The sequence below is a fragment of the Salvelinus sp. IW2-2015 genome, unplaced genomic scaffold (genome assembly GCF_002910315.2).
Source record: "Salvelinus sp. IW2-2015 unplaced genomic scaffold, ASM291031v2 Un_scaffold3183, whole genome shotgun sequence".
Lineage (NCBI taxonomy): Eukaryota > Metazoa > Chordata > Actinopteri > Salmoniformes > Salmonidae > Salvelinus > Salvelinus sp. IW2-2015.
In genome coordinates, this window is record NW_019944470.1 from 10846 (window position 1) to 37077 (window position 26232).

At 50.2% G+C, this 26232-nt stretch overlaps 2 protein-coding genes across 2 annotated transcripts in view; both read right to left on the reverse strand.

Annotated features, from left to right (window-relative positions):
- LOC139025735 (uncharacterized) overlaps positions 1-3099 on the reverse strand; it is a gene marked incomplete at its 3' end in the record, with an annotated part of 10683 nt that extends 7584 nt beyond the window's left edge. The window contains exon 1 of the mRNA XM_070440924.1: positions 1407-3099. Coding sequence (XP_070297025.1) covers positions 1407-2859 — 1453 coding nt within the window. The remainder of the gene's footprint in view (positions 1-1406) is intronic.
- A 587-nt stretch (positions 3100-3686) lies between these two features.
- LOC112075469 (fibulin-2-like) overlaps positions 3687-26232 on the reverse strand; it is a 37052-nt gene continuing 14506 nt past the window's right edge. The window contains exons 2-3 of the mRNA XM_024142469.2: positions 6813-7409; positions 3687-4040 (exon numbers count right to left, since the gene is read on the reverse strand). Of these exons, the coding sequence (XP_023998237.2) occupies positions 3687-4040; positions 6813-7283 (825 nt within the window). The 5' untranslated portion in view covers positions 7284-7409. The remainder of the gene's footprint in view (positions 4041-6812; positions 7410-26232) is intronic.

Here is a 26232-nt window from a genome sequence, read left to right on the forward strand (position 1 = left end):
AAAAAGAGAGAGATCAGACTACAGCTGCCAACAGAAACACTGGATCAGACATACAGCTGCCAACAGAAACACCTGGATCAGACACAAAGCTGCCAACAGAAACACCTGACAGACACACAGCTGCTCAACAGAAACACTGGATCAGACACACAGCTGCCAAAGAAACACCTGAGATGACATAACAGCTGCCAACAGAAACACCTTGACCAGACATACAGCTGCCAACAGAAACACCTGGATCAGACATACAGCTGCACAGTAATACCTGGACAGACACACAGCTGCCAACAGAAACACCTGGATCAGACACACAGCTGCCAACAGAAACACCTGGACCAGAGACACAGCTGCAACAGAAACACCTGGATCAGACACACAGCTGCCAACAGAAACACCTGGATCAGACATACAGCTGCCAACGAAACACCTGGATAGACACAAGCTGCCAACAGAAACACTGGACCAGACACACAGCTGCCAACAGAAACACTGGACCAGACACACAGCGGCCAACAGAAACACCTGGACCAGACATACAGTGCCAACAGAAACACCTGGATCAGACATACAGCAGCCAACAGAAACACCTGGACCAGACCACACGCTGCCAACAGAAACATCTGGACCAGACACACAGCTGCCACCAGAAACACTGGACTAGACACACAGCTGCCACAGAACAACTGGATCAGACATACAGCTGCCAACGAAAAAACACCTGGATCACGACACACACAGCTCCCTCAACAGAAACACCTGGACCAGACATACAGCTGCCTCAACAGAAACACCTGGTCAGACCAACAGTGCTGCCTCAAAGAAACACCTGGACCCGACACACAGCTGCCAACAGAGACACCTGACCAGACACACAGCTTCCAACAGCACACACCTTGGACCAGACACATCAGCTCCTCAACAGAAACACCTGGATCAGACATACAGCTGCAACAGAAAACACCTGGACGAGACACACAGCTCCCTCAACAGAAAACACCTGGACCAGACACACAGCTGCCTCACAGAAACACCTGGACCAGACATACAGCTGCCAACAGAAACACCTGGACCAGACACACAGCTCCTCAAGCGACAACAGAAACACCTGGACCAGACACACAGCTGCCTCAACAGAAACACCTGGATCAGACACACAGCTCCCTCAACAGAAACACCTGGATCAGACATACAGCTGCCAACAGAAACACCTGGACCAGACACACAGCTCCCTCAACAGAAACACCTGGACCAGACACACAGCTGCCTCAACAGAAACACCTGGATCTTTGTCCACATGATGAACCTGGCCACTCATCTAACTTTAAAACTATGGCGCTTTCAACCCACTCAGCTTCCAGATACTAAACAGTAAAGAACGTCCAGGTTCAGTCAAGTGTTTTACTCACCCTCCTGAGTCTTTGGGAGAAAGACTGGAACATATCCCCTCTCCTCCTCCTCCGCATCATGCTCCTCCGCATCATTGCTCTGCAGGTTGAATAGTGTCTGGGACTGCTTGTGGTGACCGTGGTGACCGAGATCAGCTGATACCCTGAGAGAAGGCTGGCTGGTTGGGCTGAATCTCACCCTGGGAGGAGTACGGTGCTGCTCTGGGTCCCTGGGAGCTGGGTGATGGGGATCCGGCTGTCTGGTCAGGGTATAGTGATCAGGCTGTCTGTGGGTTGTGTGGTGGTTCAGCTCTCTGGGAGTTGTAGTTCTGACTGCATGGGGGTCAGGCTTCCTGGTCAGGGTATGGTCATCAGGCTGTCTGKTGAGGCTGTGGTGCTCAGCTTGTCTTGGGATTGTAGTTCTGTCGGTGTGGACATCAAGCTCTCTTGGAGTTGTAGTTCTGACTGTGTGGTGGTCAGGCAGTCTGGGAGATGTAGTTCTGTCTGTGTCGACCTCATACTCCTTGGGGGTTGTGTAGTGGTCAGGCTTCCTGGTCAAGGTGTGGTGGTGAAGCTTCCTGTGGGTGGTGCGGTCCTGATTCCTTCTGGGGGATGTAGTACTGTGTTCTACTGTAGTGTTGTCCTGGTGACTTCCAGGTTCTCTGACACCTGCAGCCTTCACATGGTTGCTAGGGGTACTCCTTTCTCTCTCATCCTCTCCTCCTCTCCTCCCCTGTTTATCCAAATCTACATCATAAGACACGTCTCTCCACCCAGGTCCTGTGGTATTCTCCAATGATGCTACACTCTCCTCCTCTTCCTCCTGCTCCCCCTCCATCCCTCTATCCCAGCTCTCCAGTGCGTCCCCAGCCCTGGCCCCTTGAGAGTGAGGGTGAATCTGGCTCTCTGAGGGTCTGTTCCAGGTCGAGGTGGTATCCTGGTSCCTGGAGCTGGTACTGCGGGAGGTGGTCTCTACTGTGGTGTCTTCAAGCTGGCTAGAAGTGGTCTGTTCTACTGTCACTGGGCTGTCAGTAACTGGGCTGCCTGTCTCTCCGAACCCGTCTGTGGTGGCCTTGTAAAGTCCAAATGTCATCAACCTGTCTGTTTTCTTTAGCTTGTCTGTCAGCTTCACCCTACCTATATGCTGAGATCTGTCTGTCTGCCCTAGCCTGTCTCTCAGTCCTACTCTGTCTGTAACCACACTGTCTGTGGTTGGCTCATGGACTCCATATATCTCCCTGAGCTCCTGCTTATCTCTACTATCATATCCCTTGTTACCATAGCCGTTCTCAGCCCAATCATTAGGCTTATCGTAGCTCTTACTATTACCCCTTTCGTGGCGCGGCTGTGTAGCCCCTGTCCCAGGGTAGGAGACAGAGATGACAGAGGAGGACGGTGTAGGGTAGGCCAGATCATTCACAGGGGGTTCTGATGCGTCTGTAGTAGGGTAGTCATAGTCCCCATCCTCAGTCATGTGCTCTGGTTTGAACAGGGGCAGGTGGTCCGAGGGAATAGGGGCATCTGGCGTGAACGGGGGGAGGTGTGGGCTGTTGGGTGGTGGTAGTTTTGGCCCGTTGAAAGGGTATGGAGGACGGTTGTAGGGGGGTACACCTGTCGCCTGTGTCTCCTGTGTGTTATAGGGGGGTACACCTATCGCCTGTGTGTTGTAGGGGGGTACACCTATCGCCTGTGTCTCCTGTGTGTTATAGGGGGGTATACCGTATCGCCTGTGTCTCCTTGTGTTATAGGGGGTACACCTATCGCCTGTGTCTCCTGTGTGTTATAGGGGGGTACACCTATCGCCTGTGTCCTCTGTGTGTTATAGGGGGGTATAGCATGTCTGTTCTCTCTCAGTCTCTCTCAGTTTGTCCTGTGTGTTATAGGGGGATATAGCATGTCTGTCTCTCTTCGTCTCTCAGTTTGTCCTGTGTGTTATAGGGGGATATAGCATGTCTGTCTCTCTCAGTCTCTCTCAGTTTGTCCTGTGTGTTATATGGGGATAAGCATGTTCTGTCTCTCTCAGTCTCTCTCAGTTTGTCCTGTGTGTTATAGGGGGATATAGCATGTCTGTCTCTCTCAGTCTCTCTCAGTTTGTCCTGTGTGTTATAGGGGGGTATAGCATGTCTGTCTCTCTCAGTCTCTCTCAGTTTGTCCTGTGTGTTATAGGGGGATTAGCATGTCTGTCTCTCTCAGTCTCTCTCAGTTTGTCCTGTGTGTATAGGGGATATAGCATGTCTGTCTCTCTCAGTCTCTCTCAGTTTGTCCTGTGTGTTATAGGGGGTTATAGCATGTCTGTCTCTCTCAGTCTCTTCTCAGTTTGTCCTGTGTGTTATAGGGGGTATAGCATGTCTGTCTCTCAGTCTCTCTCAGTTTGTCCTGTGTGTTATAGGGGGATATAGCAATGTCTTTGTCTCTCTCAGTCTCTCTCAGTTTGTCCTGTGTGTTATAGGGGGATATAGCATGTCTGTCTCTCTCAGTCTCTCTCAGTGTGTCCTGTGTGAGGTCGGGATGGATAGGGGGATATGTAGGGCGTCTAGGGTGACCCTCCTGTATGGTGGCCAGCATGGGTTTGTGGGGGTCACCGGGGTTGCTGGGATCACAGTCTGGGACGGGGTTGCACATCAGCTGACCTCCGTCGGACGGACAGTGGCACGCCTGGAGGAACATCGTTAGAACCGTGTTAAAACATTAAACGTTACATCATTACTAGAACAACACTGGTGGAACTTATCGTCAGAACCTTGTTACAAACATTACTAGAACACACATGATAAGGGAACATCGTTTTGAACCTGTTACACATTACTAGAACCCATGGTGGAACATCATTAGAACCTTGTTACAACATTACTAGAACACCTGGTGGAACATCATTAGAACCTTGTTACAACATTCTAGAACACCTGGTGGAACATCATTAGAACCTTGTTACAACATTACTAGAACACCTGGTGGAACATCGATTAGAACCTTTTGTTTACAACATTACTAGAACACCTGGTGGAACATCATTAGAACCTTGTTACAACATTACTAGAACACCTGGTGGAACATCGTTAGAACCTTGTTAAAACATTACTAGAACACCTGGTGGAACATCGTTAGAGCCTTGTGATGACATTCATACAATGTTTAAGTTAGGTTACACAGGACATTCCATGAAGACTCGATGCTTGGGTTTGACGCTATAAGCTTATGCAGATCCTCTCAAGCTCTGTCAGGTTGAATGGGGAGTGTTGCTGCACAGCTATTTTCAGGTCTCTCCAGAGATGTTCGATCGGGTTCAAGTCCGGGCTCTGGCTGGGCCACTCAAGGACAGTGGTGCTTCCACAAAGTACTGAGTAAAGGGTTTGAATACTTATGTAAATATGATATTTCAGGGTTTTTTGTAATACATTTGCAAAAATTCTAATAAACAATTTTTGCTTTGTCATTATGGGTTATTGCGTGTAGATCGATGAGGGGGGAAAAATGGTTTAATACATTTTATAATAAGGCTGTAACGTAACAAAATATGGAAAAAGTCAAGGGGTCTGAATACTTTCCAAAGGCACTGAACAAAAATATTAACACAACAATTTCATATCAAGAAATCAGTCAAATGAAATRAATTCATTAGGCCCTAATCTATGGATTTCACAYGACTGGGAATATTAATACGCATCTGTTGGTCACAGATACCAATAAAAACAAAATGTAGGGGTGTTGATCAGAAAACCAGTCAGTATCTGGTGTGACCATTTGCCTCCTGCAGCGCAACACATCTCCTTGACATAGAGTTGATCAGGCTGTTGATTGAGGCCTGTGGAATGTTGTCCCACTCCTCTTCAATGGCTGTGAGAAGTTGCTGGATATTGGTGGGAACTGGACCATGCTGTCATACACGTCGATCCAGAGCATCCCAAACATGCTCCATGGTTGACATGTCTGGTGAGTATACAGGCCTGGGACATTTTCAGCTTCTAGGAAATGTGTACAGATCCTTGCGACATGGGGCTGTGCATTGTCATACTGAAACATGAGGTGATGCCGACGGATGAATGACACAACAATGGGCCTCAGGATATCACGATATCTCTGTGCGATCAAATTGCCATCGAAAAAATGTAATTATGTTCATTGTCCGCCACCATGGGGCACTCTGTTCACAACTTTGACATCAGCAAACCGCTCGGCCAAACAGCCGTCGCAGTCTGCTTGGTACAGTTGAAACCGGGATTCACCTGTGAAGAGCACATTTCTCCAACATACCAGTGGCCATTGAAGGTGAGCATTTGCCCTCTGAAGTCAGTTACGATGCCAAACTGCAGTCAGGTCAAGACCCTGGTAAGGACAACGAGCACACAGATGAGCTTCCATGAGACAGTTTCAGGCAGTTTGTGCAGAAATTATTCAGTTGTGCAAACCCACAGTGTCATCAGCTGTCCGGGTGGCTGGTCTTAGACGATCCCGCAGGTGAAGAAACCGGATGTGGAGGTCCTGGCTACACGTGGTCTGCGGTTGTGAGGCCGGAGGGACGTACTGCAAAATGTTCTAAAACGACACTGGAGGCGGCTCTCTGGCAAAAGCTTCGGTGGACATTCCTGCAGTCTGTGCATCTGTGTAATTCTCTCTCTCAAGGCTTTATTGTCATGGGGAACATATGTTTACATTGCCAAAGCAAGTGAAATAGACAAACAAAAGTGAAGTAAACAATTTAAATAAAGAACTGTAAACATTACACTCATTTCAAATGTCATATTATGTCTATATACAGTGCTGTAATGATGTGCAAATAGCTAAAGTACAAAATGGAAAATAAATAAACATAAATATGGGTTGTATTTACAATGGTGTTTGTTCTTCACTGGTTACCCATTTCTTGTGGCAACAGGTCACACATCTTGCTGCTGTGATGGCACACATGTGGAACATTGTGAGAATGTTCTGTGCAACTTAAGTGAATATCCCAAGAATATTCTTGCAAAAACCCAGACAACTCCCATAAGTTAATGAAATGTTCTGGGTACCTTTAAAGTACTTAGACCAGCTGTTCTGTCAGCATTCTTATAACATTAAGGGAATGTCCTGTTGCCACATAACTTCAACATTGTATGAACGTCAGACATCAGGCGAATGATTTATACAAACATTCTATAATCATCAGCACGATTGGGAACTTTCACAGAACCCATTTTGTTTTGCTGGGAAGACATTGAGAATCTATTGATCGTTGGTTTGAGACCTAAACTATAGTTCACCACACCATCTCTGGAACGGCACCTAAAGACAGGCATTGTGCTAGAATAGCAGACAGGTAGCAGGTAGCAGACAGGTAGACAGACAGACTTCACAGGTAAAGGTAGATAGACAGCCAATGTGCTAGAATAGCACAGGTAGCAGGTAGCAGACAGACTTCACAGGTAAAGGTAGAGAGAACAGACTGACCTCACAGGCAACAAGGTGAAAGGAGTGTCCGGCCTCGTACTTCTGGTTGTCATGGACACAGCCGATACGTTCGCAGGTGACACAGCCGTCAGCCGGCTCAGACACCTCGATGCAGTTGGCAGGGACGTCAGGACAGGGCATGAAGTGACAGCCAATCCGGCCGCCGCCTTCCGGGCACGAACACTCCGTACTCCCAAAGTCCACCAAGTAGGACTGCCCCTCGGGAACATTACCATTCTTAAAGCCGGCATGGACACAGTCGTAGTACTGGTAGCCCTCGCAGGTACAACCAGTCTGAACGCAGGTAGTACAGCAAGCCCCAGCTTCCAGACGCTCCTCAATACAGTTACTCAGATCAGGGCAGTCTACACCTGTACAGTCCTTCTGGCCCAGGCTACCACTTACACTCAGCAGGAGGAGGACAAGGGCACTCTGACATAATGTCTGTTCAACTGGTGGGGGACAGGCCATGATGACACCAGATGGATTGAAAGCTATGAGAGGGAAGATGTTTTTCACAGTGTTTTGAGGTTGGGCTTTGTAGTCCTCCTCAAGTATTCAGACACACTATCTTTGTTCTCAGGAATCACCACCACTCTACAGACGAAAAGAAGAGGGGACGACAGAGAGAGAGAGGGGTGGGGAGGAGGAGGGAAAAGAGAGTAGAGAGAGAGAGCAGAGGTGGTGTGGGAGGAGGGAGGGGGAGGGAGGAGGGAGGGAGGGAGGGAGAGGAGGAGGGAGGGAGGAGGGAGGGAGGGAGGGAGTACAACACAACACCAAACATCTGGACTCATAGTTGAATTCTCAGGTTCTGTCTGTCCCATTTTTTCACTTACTGCTGGGTAGGGCGTGTCCAGAGACCTGATATTATTATTATGACTACACCTACATGACAGAGGACACTTCTTCACTACTGCTGGGTGGACGGTCAGGAGACACTGATTTGATTATGACTTACACCCCTACACGACAGAGACACTTCTTTCACTGACTGCTGGGTGGACTTGGTCCAGAGACCGTTGATATTATTATGACTACACCCCTACACGACAGGACATTACAGGGACAGGTCCCCCAGACCTGGGTTCAAAATACTATTCAACCATCTGTCAGTTGTATTAGTTCACCAGACCTGGGTTCAAATACTATTCAACATCTGTCCAGTTTATTAGTTCACCAGACCTGGGTTCAAATTACTAATTCAAACATCTGTTCAGTTTATTAGTTCACCAGACCTGGGTTCAAATACTATTCAACATCTGTCCAGTTTATTAGTTCACCAGACCTGGGTTCAAATACTATTCAACATCTGTCCAGTTTATTAGTTCACCAAACCTGGGTTCAAATACTATTCAACATCTTTCTTTGAGCGTTTCCTCTAGACTGCCTGGTGTGCCAGATGTGGGCGGGGTTTACAGTTTCAGGACATTTCTATTGGTTCATCAAGCCAGGTAAACTGGAACAAGCACAGCTTGAGAATGCTATTTAAAATGATGTCAAATAGTATATGAACCCAGGTATGCTTCACCCAGTATGCCAGTAGGGTGACATGCATACAGACATACAGGCTCCCTACATCACTGCAGCTCTACAGTTATCAGGAGGAGGTCTGACATACAGGCTCCCTACATCACTGCAGCTCTATAGTTATCAGGAGGTCTGACATACAGGCCCCCTACATCACTGCAGCTCTATAGTTATCAAGAGGAGGTCTGACATACAGGCTCCCTACATCACTGCAGCTCTATAGTTATCAGGAGGAGGTCTGACATACAGGCCCCCTACATCACTGCAGCTCTATAGTTATCAGGAGGTCTGACATACAGGCTCCCTACATCACTGCAGCTCTAAAGTTATCAGGAGGTCTGACATACAGGCTCCCTACATCACTGCAGCTCTAAAGTTATCAGGAGGTCTGACATACAGGCTCCCTACATATCAGATTGACATTCATCTGCAAGGCCCACATCACCATGGCGATTTAGTCAAAGATGCCATCTATAATGAACAAAAATATATATCTAAGTCATTTAGCAGACGCTCTTATCCAGAGCGACTTACAAAKTGGAAAGTTCATACATATTCATCCTGGTCCCCCCGTGGGGAATGAACCCACAACCCTGGCGTTGCAAGCGCCATGCTCTACCAACTGAGCCACACGGGATCTTGTGGGATATATGCAACATGTATCAAATTCAAAGATTTTACTGAACTACAGTTCATATACGGGAGGACTCCCGAGTGGCGCGGCGGTCTGAGGCACTGCATCTCAGTGCTAGAGGTGTCACTACAGACCCTGGTTCAATTCCAGGTTTTATCACAGCGGACTAAGGCACCTCATCTCAGTGCTAGAAATGTCACTACAGACTCTGGTTCAATTCCAGGCTGTATCACAGTGGCCTGAGGCACCTCATCTCAGTGCTAGAGATGTCACTACAGACCCTGGTTCAATTCCAGGCTGTATCACAACTGGCCGTGATTGGGATTTCCATAGCACAATAGGCACAGCGTCGTCCAGGTTAGGGTTTGGCCAGGGTAGGCCGTCATTGTAAATAAGAATTTGTTCTTAACTGACTTGCCTAGTTAAATTAAGTTGAAATATAAATCAGTCAATTGAAATACATTTATTAGGCACTAATCTATGGATTTCACATGACTGGGAATACAGATATGCATCTGTTGGTCACAGATACCTTTTTAAAAAAGGTAGGGGTGTGGATCAGAAAACCAGTCAGTATCTGATGTGATCACCATTTGCCTCATGCAGCACAACACATATCCTTCGCATAGAGTTGATCAGGCTCTTGATCGTGGCCTGTTGAATGTTTTCCCATTCCTCTTCAATGGTTGTGCAAAGTTTCTAGATATTGGTGCTTACAGGAACATGATGTCGTACACATCGATCCAGAGCATCCCAAACATGCTCCAAGGGTGACAAGTCTGGTGAGTATGCAGTCCATGGAAAAACTGGGACATGTTCAGCTTCTAGGAATTGTGTCCAGATCCTTGGAACATGGGGCGGTGTATTATCATGCTGAAACATGAGGCGATGGCACTGGGCCTCAGGATCTCGTGACRTCAGAGGACAAAAATCAGTTAACCACCTAACTGAGGAACTCAATTTAACCTTGCGCAATACCCTAGATGCAGTTGCACCCCTAAAAACGAAAAACATTTGTCATAAGAAACTAGCTCCCTGGTATACAGAAAATACCCGAGCTCTGAAGCAAGCTTCCAGAAAATTGGAACGGAAATGGCGCCACACCAAACTGGAAGTCTTCCGACGAGCTTGAAAGACAGACCGTGCAGTATCGGATCCCTCACTGCTGCTCGATCATCCTACTTTTCCAACTTAATTGAGAAAATAAGAACAATCCCAAAATTTATTTTTATACTGTTGCAAAGCTAACTAAAAAGCAGCATTCCCCAAGAGAGGATGGCTTCACTTCAGCAGTAAAAAATCATGAACTTCTTTTGAGGAAAAGATCATGATCATTAGAAAGCAAATTACGGACTCCTCTTTAAATCTGCGTATTCCTCCAGGGCTTAGCTGTCCTGGACTGCACAGCTCTGCCAGGGCCTGGGATCGGGAGAGACACTTAAGTGTTTTAGTACTATATCTCTTGACACAATGATGAAAATAATCATCTGGCCTGTAAACCTTCAAGCTGCATACTGGATCCTATTACCAACTAAACTACTGAAGAGCTTGCTTCATGTGCTTGGCCCCCCTATGTTTAACATAATAACGGCTCTCTATCCACCGGATGTGTACCAAACTCACTAAAGTGGCAGTAATAGAAGCCTCTTCTTGAAAAAGCCAAACCTTGACCCGGAAAATATAAAAAAAACTATCGGCCTATATCGAATCTTCTATTTCCTCTCAATTTTTTTTGAAAAAGCTGTTTGCGCGAGCAACTCACTGCCTTCCTGAAGACAAACAATGTATAACGAAATGCTTCAGTCTGGTTTTAGACCCCATCATAGCACTGAGACTGCACTTGTGAAGTGGTAAATGACCTTTAATGGCGTCAGACGAGGCTCTGCATCTGTCCTCGTGCTACTAGACCTTAGTGCTGCCTTTGACACCATCGATCACCAACTATTCTTTTGGAGAGACTGGAAACCCAAATTGGTCTACACGGACAAGTTCTGGCCTGGTTTAGATCTTATCTGTCGGAAAGATATCAGTTTGTCTCTGTGAATGGTTTTCCTCTGACAAATCAACTGTACATTTCGGTGTCCCTCAAGGTTCCGTTTTAGAGACCACTATTGTTTTCACTATATATTTTACCTCTTGGGGATTTATTCGAAAACATAATGTTAACTTTCACTGCTATGCGGATGACACACAGCTGTAATTTCAATGAAACATGGTGAAGCACCCAAATTTGCCCTCGTAGGGAAAGCCTGTGTTTCAACATAAGGAAGTGGATGGGCTGAAAACGTTCTACTTTTAACTCGACCAAAACAGAGATGCTTGTTCTAGGTCCCAAGAAACAAAAGTCTTCTGTTAAATCTGACAATTAGACTCTTGATGGTATGTAAAGCTCGTCTCAAATAGAAAACTGTGAAACCTCGGCGTTACTCTTGACCCTGATCTCTCCTTTTGACGAACATTCAAAGACGTTTCAGGACAGCTTTTTCCATGCTACGTAACATTGCCAAAATTCAGACATTTTCTGTCAAAAGATGAGCAGAAAAATTACCATGCATTTGTTACTTCTAGGTTAGACACCTGCCCAAGCTCTAACTTTTTTCCGGGGGCTACCCGGATAAAGCACTAAATAAACTTTCCAGTTATTGTGCTAAATACGGCTGCTAGAATCCTGGACTAGAACCAAGAATATTTGATCATTTGATCATACTCTCAGTGCTTAGCTTCCCTACACTGGCTTCCTGTTTAGGCAAGGCTGATTTCACGGTTTTACTGTTAACCTATTGAAAGGTTACATGGCTTGCTCCTACCTATCTTGCCGGTTGGGTCCCTGCCGTTACATACCTACACGTACGCACGGTCAAAGAACGCAGCCTCCTAATGTCCTAGAATTTCTAAGCAAACAGCTGGAGGCAGGGCTTTCTCCTATAGATCTCCATTTTTATGGAACGGTCTGCCTACCCCATGTGAGAGACGAGACTTCGTCTCAACCTTTAAGTCTTTACTGAAGACTTATCTGCTTCAGTAGGTCATATGAGTTGGTGTAGTTCTGGCCCAGAGTGTGAAGGTGAAACGGAAAGGCGTCTGGAGCAACGAAATCCGCCCTTGCTGTCTTTGCCGGCCGGTTTGTCCCCTCTCTCCAACTGGGATTCTCTGTCCTCAACCCTATTACAGGGCTGAGTCACTTGCTTACTGGTGCTCTTTTCATGCGTCCCTAGAGGGGTGCGTCCACTTGATGTGGTTGATAACTGACGTGATCTTCCTGTCGGTTTGGCGCCCCCCCGTGGTTTTGCTGTGTTGAGATCTGTTGTGGGTCTATTACTCGCTTGTCTCAGAATTGTAGTTGGTGGTTGAAGATATCCCTCTAGTGGTGGCGGGGCTGTGCTTTGGCAAAGTGGGTGGGGTTATATCCTGCCTGTTGGCCCTGTCCGGGGGTACATCGGATGGGGCCACAGTGTCTCCTGACCCCTCGCCTCAGCCTCCAGTATTTTATGCTGCAGTAGTTTATGTGTCGGGGGGCAGGGTCATGGTTATATCTGGAGTACTCTTCCTGTTTATCCAGTGTCCTGTGTGATTTAAAGTATGCTCTCTCTATTCTTCTCCTTCTCTTTCTTTTCCTCTTCTCGAGAACCTGAGCCCTAGGACCATACGTCGGACTACCGGGCATGATGACTCCTTGCTGTCCCCAGCACCTGGCCTTGCTTGCTGTTCCAGTTTCAAGCTGTTTCTGCCTGCGGTTCCTGCCTGCGGTTTATGGAACCCCTACCTGTTCCAGACCTGCTTGCTCTTCAACTCTTAAATGATCGGCCTATTAAAAGCAACTGACATTTATTCCTTGATTATTATTTGACCATGTTGCTCACTTATGAACTTTTGGAACATCTTCCATTGTTCTGTTATAATCTCCACCGGCAACAGCCAGAAAGAGGACTGGCCCACCCCTCATTAGCCTGGTTCCTCTCTAGGTTCTCTTCTAGGTTTTGGCCTTGTCTAGGGGGTTTTTCCTACCACCGTGCTTCCTACACCTGCATTGCTTGCTGTTTGGGTTTTAGGCTGGGTTTCTGTACAGCACTTCGAGATATTCAGCTGATGTACGAAGGGCTATTAAAAATAAACCTTGATTTTGATGTGATATCTCTGCATTCAAATTGCAGCAAAAAAATGCAATTGTGTTCTTCTTGTGTGGGTTTTCGGGTTTTTCCGTTAGTTTTTATGCCGCTGCCCCCCATACCATAACCCCACCGCCACCATGGTTCTGGTTCACAACGTATGACGCTCGCCACACCAACGCCATACATGCCGTCTACCATCTGCCTGTACAGTGAAACCGGGATACATCCATAAAGAGCACACTTCTCTCAATGAAAGTTGTTACGACGCCAAATACATCAGTCAAAGACCTGATGGAGGACACGCGACATTGCATATGAGCTCCCTTAGACGGTTGTCTTTGTCAGAAATGATTTCCGTTGTATCAAACCTACAGCTGTCGGTGGCTGGATCTCTGACGATGTTGGTCTGGTTCTGGCGTCTGTTACCACGTGATATCTGCGGTTATGAGGATTTTGAACTAAACGCGCGAAACAAAAAGGAGGTATTTGGTACATAAAGATGGACTTTATCACACAAATCAAAACATTTATTGTGGAACTGGGATTCCTGGGATGGCATCTGATGAAAGATCAAAAAGGTAATGAATAATTTATAATTGTCTATTTCTGACTTCTTGACTACACAACAGGCGGGTAACGCTGTATGGTTTTTTGGTGTCTGACGCGCCGTACTCAGATTTATTGCATGGTTGCTTTTTCCGTAAAGTTTTTTTTTAAATCTGACATAGCAGTTGCATTAAGGAGAAGTAATATCTAAAAGTTCCACTGTGAAACACTTGTATTTTATCAATGTTTATTATAGTATTTCTGTAAATTGATGTGGCTCTCTGCAAATCACCGATGTTTTGGAGGCAAAACATTACTGAACATAATGCACCAATGTAAACTAAGTTTTGGATAATAAATATGAACTTTATTCGAACAAAACATACATGTATTGTGTAACATGAAGTCCTAATGAGTGTCATCTGATGAAGATCATCAAAGGTTTAGTGATTCATTTTATCTCTATTTTGCTTTTTGTGGACTCCTCTTTGGCTTGGAAAATGGCTGTGTTTTTCTGTGACTAGGTACTGACCTAACATAATCATGGTGTGCTTTCGTCGCGTAAGCAGTCTTTGAAATCAGACACTGTGGGGGGATTAACAACACGTTTATTTTTAAATGGTGTAAAATACATGTATGTTTGAGGAATTTTAATTATGAGATTTCAGTTGTTTGAACACTTTTACTGGCTGTGTCAATTGATCTCGTTAACGGGATCTCAGCCATCTCAGCCGTTAGAAGTTAAAAGTGCTTTCCTCACCATCTAAATAAGCACGCCCCATTAAAAAAATTAGAAAGGAACAGATATAGCCCTTGGTGTTCCTCCAGACTAGACTGCCCTTGACCAGCCACAAAAACATACTGCTGGCGTACTGCATTAGCATCAAATACGCCCCGCGATATGCAACTTTTCATGGAAGTTAGGAACGCAATATACAAAGGCAGTTAGGAAAGCAAAGGCTAGCTTTTTCAAACAGAAATTTGCATCCTGTAGCACAAACTCCAAAAAAGTTCTGGGACACTGTAAAGTCCATGGAGAATAAGAGCACCTCCTCCAGCTGCCCACACGGAGCTAGGGAAACACTGTCACCACCGATAAATCTGCGATAATTGAGAATTCAATAACCATTTTTATACGCTGGCACATGCTTTTCCCCTGGCTACCCCTACACTGGTCAACAGCCTGCGTCCCCCACAGCAACTTGCCCAAGCCTCCCCATTTCTCCTTCACCCAAAATCCAGATAACTGATGTTTCTGAAAGAAGCTGCAAAATCTGCCCCTAAAAATCAGCCGGAATCCGTCCGGACCCGCTCTTGCTAAAATTATCCGCCGAAATTTATGCAACCCTATCTAGCCTGTTCACCTCTACTTTCGTATCGTCTGAGATCCCCAAAAGTTGGAAAGCTGCCGCGGTCATCCCCGTCTTAAAGGGGGGACACTCTAGACCAAACTGCTACAGACCTATATCTATCCTACTCTGCCTTCTAAAGGTCTTCGAAAGCGAAGTTAAACACATCACCGACCATTTCGAAACCCACCGACCTTCCTCATGGAATCTGGTTTCCGCGCGATGCGGGCACCTAACCACACCCTCACACACAAACGATCATAAACGCCTCGAGATAAGAGACAATACTGTGCCAGCTATATTCATCGGCCTGCACAAGGCTTCAACTCTGTCAATGGTTTCTCAATGACGCTCGCTGGTTACACAACTACTTCTCAGACATATGTTCATGTGGTCAAATGGGAGGGCTGTTTTCCGGACCTCTGGCAGTCTCTATTGGGGTGCCAAGGGTTCAATTCTCGGGCCGACTCTATCTCTGTTACATCAATGAGTCGCTCTTGCTGCTGGTGCATTCTCTGATCCACCTCTACGCAGGACGACACATTCTGTATACATTCGTGCTTCTTTGGACACTGTGTTAACTAACCTCCAGACGAGCTTCAATGCCATACACTCTCCTTCTGTGCCCTCCAACTGCTCTTAAATGCAAGTAAAACTAAATGCATGCTCTTCAACCGATCGCTGCCCCACACCTGCCCCCCGTCCAGCATCACTACTCTGGACGGTTCTGACTTAGAATATGGACAACTACAAATACCTAGGTGTCTGGTTAGACTGTAAACTCTCCTTCCAGACTCACATTAAGCATCTCCAATCCAAAATAAAATCTAGAATTGGCATCCAATTTTGCAACAAAGCCTCCTTCACTCATGCTGCCAAACATACCTTTGTAAAACTGACTATACTACCGATCCTTGACTTCGGCGATGTCATTTACAAAATAGGCTCCAATACTCTACTCAGCAAATTGGAAGCAGTCTATCACAGTGCCATCCATTCTGTCACCAAAGCCCCATACACTACCCACCACTGCGACCTGTATGGTCTCGTTGGCTGGCCCTCGCTTCATATTCATTGCCAAACCCACTGGCTCCAGATCATCTATAAGTATTTTCTAGGTAAAGCCCCGCCTTATCTCAGCTCACTGGTCACCATAGCAACACCCATACGCAGCTCCAGCAGGTATTATTCTACCTTTATTTCAACAACAGACTGAGACCAAGGTCTCTTTTACAGCTGGGCCCTGCATATACATGTTCACACATACAGTTTAGGTACAATGATTAAGAAACTAAACAAGACAAACAAAACGATCACAGATAACACAAAAAAATACAGCAACAGATTACATTTACACGCAGGTTATTCCCCTAACAGCACAAGAACTTGCATTACCCAAAACCTTTACAAGCAATACAAAAATAAAAWTCCTCCAATAAATATTTAAAATGAGCAACAGGGGGACAAGAGTCTCAAGTTTAAGTTTAGTCTGCAGGCTATTCCATAGGCAAGGAGCGTAACAGTAAAAGGCAGCCATACCCAACTCTGTGGAAGTCGCAGGGACCTCAAGTGTAATCCATGTTGAGACCTGGTTTTAGGAATTATAATTCTAATGTTGATGAGTGATGATAAATAAGAAAGTAGTTTATTCAGAAGTGCTTTATAGACAAACACGAGAGCATGTTGTTCTCGTCTCACAGACAGCGAAGTCCAACCCACATTATGATATAAAACACAGTGGTGAGTTCTGTAGCGAACACCCGTAATAAACAATACGTGTGCAATAATAAGAAGCATCCAGCGATTTAAGTGTTGATGCCGTAGCATGATGCCATCTATTTCGTGAAGTGCACCAGTCCCCCCTGCAGCAAAGCACCACCAGGCACAGGCTTCCCTCTGTTCACTGGTTTTCTCACCATGACTGCTCGCCTGGTTTCCCTCCTTTCCGACTCGTTCCATGTGGTCAACATGGGCGGGCTGTTCTCCGGCCCTTGGCCAGTCTCTATTGGGGTGCCCCAGGGTTCACTCTGGCGGCCGCCTCTTTCTCTGTCTCCCTCCATGCTTGTCGCTCTTGCTGCTGGTGCATTCTCTGTCCACTCTCGCAGCACGCCACCCTTTGTATATTCTGGCTTTTTGGCACTGTGTTCCTCACTCCCAGACGAGCTTCCACTGCCTACACTCTCCTTCGCTTGCCCTCCACACCTGCTCTTCCATGACAGTACCCACTATGCATGCTCTTCACCCGCTGTGCCCCTGCGCTCGCGATCCTTCTCTGAGCGGTTCTGACTTGCTATATGTGGGATACTCACATCCTCTAGTGTCTGGTTTCTGCTGTACCATCCCTTCACGCTTCCTTACGCACTCTCCCACTCATCACTCTACGCTTGGCACTCCACTTTTGCCCACCACCGCTCCTTCACACTCCTGCTGCCCACATCACCTTTTGTCACCATGACCTCATCTCCCGCTCCTTGACTTGGGCTGTCCTTTCCACAATCGTAGGCTCCCTCTCCCTCAGCCATTGGCGCACGTCTCTCACCGTGCCTCCATTCTGTCCCACCGCCGCCTACTCACTCACCCACTGGCCCTGTATGGTTGTTGGCTGGCCCTCGCTTCATCTTCATTGCCCCATGGCTCGCAGACTCTTCTCATAGTATTTTCTGTACACGCCCGGCTTACCTCTTCAGCATCCTGGTCCGCTAGCCCCATCTGCCAGTCTCCGCCGGTTATTTCTCCTTTACTTTCACCCAGCACGCGACACGGTCTTTGCAGCTGGGCCGCTTCCACTGTTTCACACTACAGTTTGTGTCCACTGCTTAGCCACTACCCGACACACCTCACGATCACACCCGTCACACCAACCTCCCGCACATTCACTTTACACCCGCGGTTCTTCCCTCAGCCCACCTGCACTTCCCACCTTTCAGCTCATCCTACCATCTCATACATTTTCCATGCCCGGGGCGAGCGTATCCAGTTCAGTTTAGTTGCAGGTACTTCCTCGGCACGGAGCGTTTCGTACCGTAGCGCCTCCACACTTGTGGAGTCGCAGGGACCTCAGTTGTAATCCATGTTGAGCCTGGTTTTCTCGCAGGCCTTATCACTTCTACCTGTTGTGCGTGATGCTCTACTAGCACGTAGTTTTTACGACAAGTGCTTTCTCGCCCCACGCAGACGCATGTTGTTCCGTCTACGCGCCGCGACGTCCCCCCTTCTATAATCACCCCGTGGGTGGTTTGTTGCGACACCGTCTACCACTCGTGTGCTTCAGAGCTCACGCGATTACTGTGCTGCGGTGCTGTGCCCTTTTCGTGACAGGCCCAGTCCCCTGCACAGTCCCGCTCCCCCCCCCACGCTGCCGCCCGCGTTTGCTTCGGTTTGGGCTGGTGTTCTCGGTTTGCCCGCATCCTTTTTTTCTCCACATACTTGCATGTCATTTCATGGCCCACGTTTTTTTTTATGTTTCTCGCCTAGACGGACCCTTTCTCCACCCAGTCCATTTTGTCCATTTTGGGCTTAGATTTGCCCTTTTCGTCCGTCGTTCTCTCTGTCGCATTCGCGGCGCCGCGTCTCCTTTCTGGTGGTACTGATGGTGCGTGGTCCATGGTGTTTTCCTTGCACACTATGTTTGGTCACGCTGCAACCGTGGTCACTTCATCTCTCTCTCCACCCCCTTGGCGGAGGGAGCCGAGACGAGTTTGCGGTCCGTTCTCCTGTCCACCCTGGTCTATGCCACGTTCACCTGGGCCACCGCAGATCCTCCACTCCGGCGGCGCAGCGTTCTGTCTCCTCAGAGTTAAGTCCTTTGGGTCGCGTGCCCCTACTCCTCCTCACGATCCCACCGCATTGTCCTTTTTGGGCCATGTCCTTCTACGTCTGTGCCCACACTACGACTGTTTGGCCTCCTGCCCTCCATCTGTTGGCTGCCACCAGGGGCTGTTGCCGCGACGGCACACCCTCCCCCGTGCAGCCGGGGGTGGCCGTTCTGGTTGTGGTGGTGCTTTGTGCATGGGGTGGGCTGGTGCCCTTCGCTGATATCTGGCTCCCATGTCGACTCCTTCCCCTAATCGTGGATTGCTTCTTCATTCTTGCCCACGTACTGTTTACTTACGAGTGTTCGCTACCGACACTCACCCGACCTGTGTTTTTTCATCTATCCATCTGTGGGTTGGACCTTTCGCTGTCTGTGCGCGCGGACACATGCTCTCCGTGTTTTGTCTTAGGCAGCTTCTGACTCTTCCTTTCTTATTTCTCCTCCTCCCCTTGCATACAATTCCTCACCCAGGTTCTCCCAATGGTTCATTGACGGTCTGCGCCTTTCCACCGAGTTGGGTACTGGCTGACTTTACTGTTCGTCTCCTTGCCTATGGCCTGCCGCCGCACCTCACTTCCCTTGCACGCACACTTCTGGGTCCCCTGTTGCTTTTATACTCATTTACTTGGAGGCTTTTTTTTTGTCATTGCTTGTCAGGTTTTTTGGGTCTTCGCCGCGTTCTTGTGCTGTTACGGGGACATACCCTGCGTGTCCTGTACTCTGTTGTGTGTCTTTTTTGTGTTCATCTGTTGATCGTTTTTGTTTGTCTTGTTTGTTTCTTACCTCACTTTGTACCTACACTGTCTGTGTGACATGTATATGCAGGGCCCAGCTGTACCGAGACCTTGGTCTCCTGTCTGTTGTTTGACACTCCAGGTGCATAATACTGCTGGAGCTGCGTTCTGGGTGTTGCTATGGTGCCGTGAGTGCTGGCTCAGGCGGGGCTTATCCTCGCCAACTCTTTCGCTGCTCTGGAGCGTGGGTTTGGCAAGTGGATATGCGCGCGGGCGCACACGAGACCATCACGGTTGCCGTGGTGGGTAGTGTTGGGGCTTTGGTGCGCCTGGACTGCCTTGATCAGCTGACCTTTCCAGTTTGCTGAATGTCGCTCTTGGAGCCTTTTTGCATGTGCGTCACAGGCTGGTACGTATAGTAGTTTTACAGTATGTTTGGCAGCCATGACGTGCAGGCGGTTTGTTGCACATGATGCCTTCTAGATTTTATTTTTGGATTGGCGATGCTTATGTGGCGTCTGGCCGGCGACGTTTCACGTCTCACCAGCCCTCTAGGTCTTTGTACGTTTCCCCCATTTCTCCAGTCCGCCCGTCCGATACGTGACTGCCTGGACGGGCGGGAGGTGTGGGGCGCTGTTTGCCGCCTGCTAATTCGCATTTCACGATGCCGATTTAGCGCGTGCAGGGCCGCGGCGTTGTATGGCTTGACGCTCGTCTGGGGTTAAGTTACCAGTGTCAGCAGGGGCAGACGTATCCCGCATGGTGTCGTCTGGGTCACGCGGTGGACCAGCGCATCCACGCGCAGCCGCGGCCATCCTTGCTGGTCTCAGCGTCAGCGTCGGCCGCAGCTGGCACTGTGCCTACCGGAGTGGCCCCTCGCCTTTGCACTGCCCGCGAGTCACGTGATGTTAACCGAGGCCTCACTTTGCGCCACTCCTCTGTCGGCAGTTGTTCACCGAGCGCGTCTTGCCACCTGCCGGTTGCGCGCCTCTCTCTCCACCCACCGGCGGCGGAGGCGACAGGACGAGACTGGCAGGCTTCCACATCTGTCTGGTTCACCATGACCTGTCGGCCTGGTTTCACCCATTGCTCAGCTCGTTCAGTGGTGTCCACTGGGCAGGTGCCTGTTATCGGACCTCTGAGCTCTCATTGGGGTGGCAGGGTTCGTTCTTTCGGCGCGATTTTACTTGTCTCACCATACCTGACGTCGTCTTGCTGCTGGTGTTTCTGCTCGCACTCTCCGCCAGCTCCCCCCCCACCTTTCTGTTCCTTCTGGCCTTCTTTGGCCCTGTGTTACTACACTCCCAGACGCAGTTCCATGCCCTCCTCACTTCTGTGCCTCCCCTGCTCTTCATGCACTCCCTGCCTGTCTCCCGCGCTCGGCTGCCCCCCTTGCCGCGCCGTCCAGCATCCCTCACTCTGACGGTTTGCCTTCGCATCTGTGGCACACTCCCCACCTGGTGTTTGGTTAAGCTGGTACTCCTTCCCGCTCATTAAGCACTCTCATCCCCCACCATATCTGCATTGGCAGTCGCATTTTGCCCACAGCTCTCATCCACTGCTGCGCCGCCTCCCTTTGTACCTGCCTCTCCTACGACTCTCTTGACTCGGCGCATGTCATTTCCCAATAGGCTCCCTACCTCTCTCGCCATTGGACGCCAGTCTCCACGTGCCCTCCCTATCTGTCACCCAAGCCCCTCCCTCCCCCACTGGCCCTGTACTGGTCTCGTTGGCTGGCCTGCTCATTCATTGCCCCCCCTGGCTCGTATCTCTATATTTTCTCCAGGTCCGCCCGCCTTTCTCAACGCTCCTGGTCCCCCATCGCCCCCCATACCGCCGCTCCACGCAGGTCTTCTTCTCCTTTCTTTCCCACCGCTGCGACACCAGCGGTCTTTTTCCGCTGGGCCTGTCTCCTGTTCCCCCATCCGTTTCGGTCCATGCTTACGCCTCACCCACCTGCCACCGCATCCAGCTCACCACCCACTCGCATCGACTTCTTTCACCGCAGGTTATCTCCTCACCAGCCCCGCACTTGCATTCCCCACTTACCCCGCACTCCCCTTACCATCCTCCTACTCTTTCATGAGCAGCCGGGGCAGCAGTTCACGTTTACGTTTTCGTCTGCCGGCTCTTCACTCGGCAGAGGGTACGTCACCGCCTCCCACCCTCTGTGGCACGCGCAGGGACCTCAGTGTCAATCCATGTGCGACCTGGTTTTACGGCTTCTCTTCTACCTGTTGCTGGTGATGAACACTATGCAGTCGTTAATTCGCCGTGCTTGCCACAGCGACAGATCTAGTTGTTCTCGTTCCAGACCGCGAGTCCACACCCCTTCGATATCCCTGGTGCGTTCTTGTCGCGCACCGATCACCACCTCGTGTTGAACTATCGCGGCCTCCGCTTTCGTGTTGCATGTTTCGTCACCGCTGCATGCCTCTATTGTGCCGTGCCCACTGTTCCCTGCAGCCACAGCACCCCACCATCCCGCTGCCCCCTGCTACCGGTTGGGCTGGGTTGTTCTCGGCTGTGCCGCCTCCCTTTTTTCCTCCACCCTCTGTTGGTCCTTATGGCCCCCAGTTTCTATTTTTGTTCTATCGCTACGGCATCTCCACGTCACCGTCTCTGTGTTCTTGGGCTTGCTTTTGCACCTTTCTCGTCCTCCAAGGTTTTCGCTCGGGACGCACGGTCTTCTGCTGGTCATGCACTGGTGCGTGGTCCATGGTGTTTTCTTGCCTACGCTTTGTTTGTCAGCGCAGACCTGGTACCTTCTATTCTCTCATCACACCCAGCGGCGGCGGGGCCATACGCGTAGCTGTCTTGGCGTCCGTTCCTCTGTCATCCATAGTCTGCCACGTACTCCCCTGGGACCACGCGCCTAATCACCCGTCAGGCGGAGACGCGTTCTTGTCTCCTAACGCGTTAAGCTTTGGTCGCACCGTGCCTCATTCCCACGCCGCCCGATTGTCCTTTTTGGCGCATGTCTCTAGTCTGATCCCCCAATCCACTGTTTGGCCTCATGCCCACTTGTTTGGCTGCCAACGGGGGCATGCTTGAGCGGGCCCCATCCCACGTGCGCACGGGGGTGGCCGGTTTAGTGTGGTGGTGCTTTGTGCCGGGGGCACGGTGCCACTTCCCCTCGATGGCCATCCACATGCTCGGCCTCACCCACTAACGCTGGATGCTTTTCTTCTGCATCCGTCTTGTTTAATTTCACGGGTGTTCGCTCCAGCCCCCCTGTGTTTTTTCTAATGTGGGTTGGCCTTCGCTGTTGTGGGCACGCGCACCCCTCGTCTCGTGTTTTTGTTCTTCAACAGACTTGCTGCTCCATTTCTTCTATTATACCTCCTCCATCCATGATCAATTCTCACACCAGGTCTCATGGATTCCCACTTGCGGTCCCTGCGACTTCCCCGTTGGGTATGGCTGCCTTTTACTGTTCGCTCCTTGCTATTGGTCCGCTGCCGCTACACTTCACTTGCGCCTCTTGTCCCCTGTTGCTCTTTTACTATTTCTTGGACGGCTTTTATTTTTGTCTTGCTTGTACGGTTTTTGGGTCTGCCATTTTTGTGCTGTTCGGGGTCCTTGCGTGTCATGTATCTGTTGCTGTCTTATTTTTTGTGTTCTGATGTGCTCGTTTTGTTTGTCTTGTTTAGTTCTTAACTTTGTCCCTCCTCTGTATGTGTGCACCTGTTGCAGGCCCGCTGTCACCAGAGCGCTTGGTCTCAGTCTGTTGTTGACCTATTGGTGCATACATACTGCTGGCCTGCGTACTGGTTGTTGCTCTGGTGCCCGTGCAGCTTGCGCTCCGGCGGGGTTCCTGCGCCAATCCTTCATCGAATGCTCTGGCGCAGTGGGGTTTGGGCTGCACTCTGCGCGCGGTGCCCCGAACGCACCTACGGTCGCCGTGGTGGGTGTGTCTGGGGCTTTTTGGTGCAGACGGATGGCCTGTCTCGACTGCTTCCTTTGCTGCGTGAGTCTTGGGCCTTTTGTAATCCCTGCGACGTCAGGACTGGTAGTCATGTCGTTTTACCACTGGTCATGTTTGGCCGCACATGAGTGCGAGGAGTTTGTTGCACCACTGGAATGCCCCACTTATGCTTTTCTTTTGGTGGAGCATGCTTCACTGTGCGTCTGGCCGGCAGAGTTCAGTCTCACCCCCTAGGTTTTGTACGTTGTCCCACTTCTACTCCAACGTCGCGCAGTCAGTGCTGCCTGGGACCCGGGCGGGCCAGGTGTGGGCCGCGCTCGGTTGCCGAGATGGCTTTAGTTTCTACTTGCATTTCGCGCACGTTGGGGCACCGCACGGGCGATTGTCTGGCACTTGCAGCTTCGTCTGGGGTTAGTTCCACAGTGTCACGGGGCGCCGTCGTCACCCTGGTGTTGTTGGTCGAGGTGGATCCGCGACTCACGCAGCGCCGCGCGCCCCTTGCTGTTCCGCGTCGCGTCGGCCAGACCTTGCACTGTGGCCCCTGAGCACTGCGCGCGAGGTCGGATCCAGGCCCTTTGCACACTCGCATACATGTCTGACGACCGTCGTTGTTGCACAGGCGAGGCACTCATTTGGCCCCCTTGCACCAGGTTGACGCTTGGCCTCTCCCACCTCCACACGGAGGAGGCGCAGCGCGCGATGGCAGGCTTCACCTCTGTCAATGGTTTCCTGATGGCCTGCGCCTGGGTTCCCACTTCTTCTCAGCTCGTTCGTGTGTACCTATGGGCGGGGCCTGTTATCCGACCCTGGCAGTCTCTCATTGGGGTGCCCGGGTTCACTTCTCGGCGCTCTTTCTCTGTCTACTCCTGAATGTCGCTTGCTGGCTGGTGATTTCTGCTCCATCCGCCGACGACCCATCTGTCTCTCTGCCTTTCTGTTGGACCCTGTAGTCATTTACCTCCAGACGACCTTCCACTGCACCTTCACTCTCCTCTGTGCCTCCACACCTCTCTTGCTGCAGTCACCTCAGCCTCCTGCGCTTCCCGATCGCCTGCCCCACCTGCGCCGTCGCATCACTCCTTGGCACGGTTTGCTTGAACTAGTGTGGACCACCACCAACTCTCGGTGTCTGGTTAGACTGTCACCTCGTCCTTCACGCTAACCTCTCATTCCCACTACAACTCTGCACATTGGCTCTCTTTTGCCACACAGCCTGCCTTCTCTGCTGCCACACCTCCTTTGTATCCTGACACTCATCCTCCGTCTTGCTTCGGCGATGTTTCCCTCGGCTCACTCTCTACTTCGCATCACATTGGCAGCCGTCTCCACACGTGCCATCCTTCTGTCCACAGCCTCTCCCCTCACGTGCGCCTGTCTGGTCTGTTGGGCTGGCCTCGCTTCACTTCATCTTGCCACCCTGGGATCACGCATCTCTACGTCATATTTTCCAGTCAGACGCCGCCTTCTCCGTCCTGTCCCTCGCCCCCTCACCGCAGGCTCGCCGGTCTTATTCTCCTTTCTTCAACCCACGCTGCGCACAGGTCTTTTTACGCTGGGCCTGCCTCTCACTGTTACCCATCCGTTTCAGGGTCCTGTTCGAGCCCTACACTGAGCACCCCCGTCCGTCCTACCCAATCCACGCACCGCTTACTTTTCCGGGGGCGGGTTCATTCCCTCACACGCACCGCCTTGCCCTTACCCACTTTACACCCCTCCACTACTTTCCACCTCAACACTGCGCCACGGGGCAGCGTCTCACCAGTTTAGTTTCAGTCCTGCAGGCTGCTTCCATACAGCCGGCGCGTACCCCGTACCAGGCGCCCTACCCCATCTGTGGCAGTCGGGGCCCTTCGTGTCATCCCTGTTGGCGGATTTTACGGCTTACTCCTTCTCTTCGACTGATGTGCTGCTTCGCGTCGTTTTTCCGCCAGTGCTTTATGACCCACCAGGCAGCAGCTGTGTTTCGTCTCCATGCCCCGGCGCCACCCATTACAGTGCTCCCACGAGTGAATGCTTTTCTGTAGCGACACACCCGTCTCACCCTCCGGTGGCCATTCGCAGGCTCCACGCGATTTACGTGTTGACTGCGTACGCCTGTTGCCTCTCATTTCGTGGCCGTGCACCCGTCCCCCTCAGCCAGCACCCACACACTACGCTGCACCGTGCTTCGGTTGGGCATGGTGTTTCTCGGCTTGCAGCATCCCCTTTTTCACTCCCCTCATGTGCATGGTCATTATGGCACCCCGTTCTTTTTTGTTTCACTCAGACCTCCGGACTTTCTCCCCACCGTCACTTTTTGTATCTTTGGGATTGATTTGCACTTTTCCGTCACCAGTACGTTATCTCTAGGCGCCAGCACGCGTCTCTTCCTGAGTGGTATGCTGGCTGCGTGGTCCCTGGTGTTTTCTTGCTACTCATTGTTTGTAGCCGCATGCCTGGTCTTCCTTCTCTCACCCCCCCACGAGCTGGTGTGAGCTGCGAGTTGCACGGTGCCTACGTGGTCGTGTCCATCATTCGTCTCCAGTATACACTGGGACCCAGCGCCTCCATCCTCGGCCAGGCGAGCGGTTCTGTTCCTGCGATACGTACTTTGGTACGCACCAGTGCCTCCCTCCCACGACCCCCGATTGTCGCTTTTTGGCAGCCATGTCACTGCTCGTCTGATGACCCACCTGCACTGTTTTGGCCATCTGCTGACTCTCTGTTGGCTTGCAGGGGCGTGCTTGCACGCCGAGGCACCCCTCCACCCGTGCCGCCCGGGGGTGGCCAGCGTATGTTG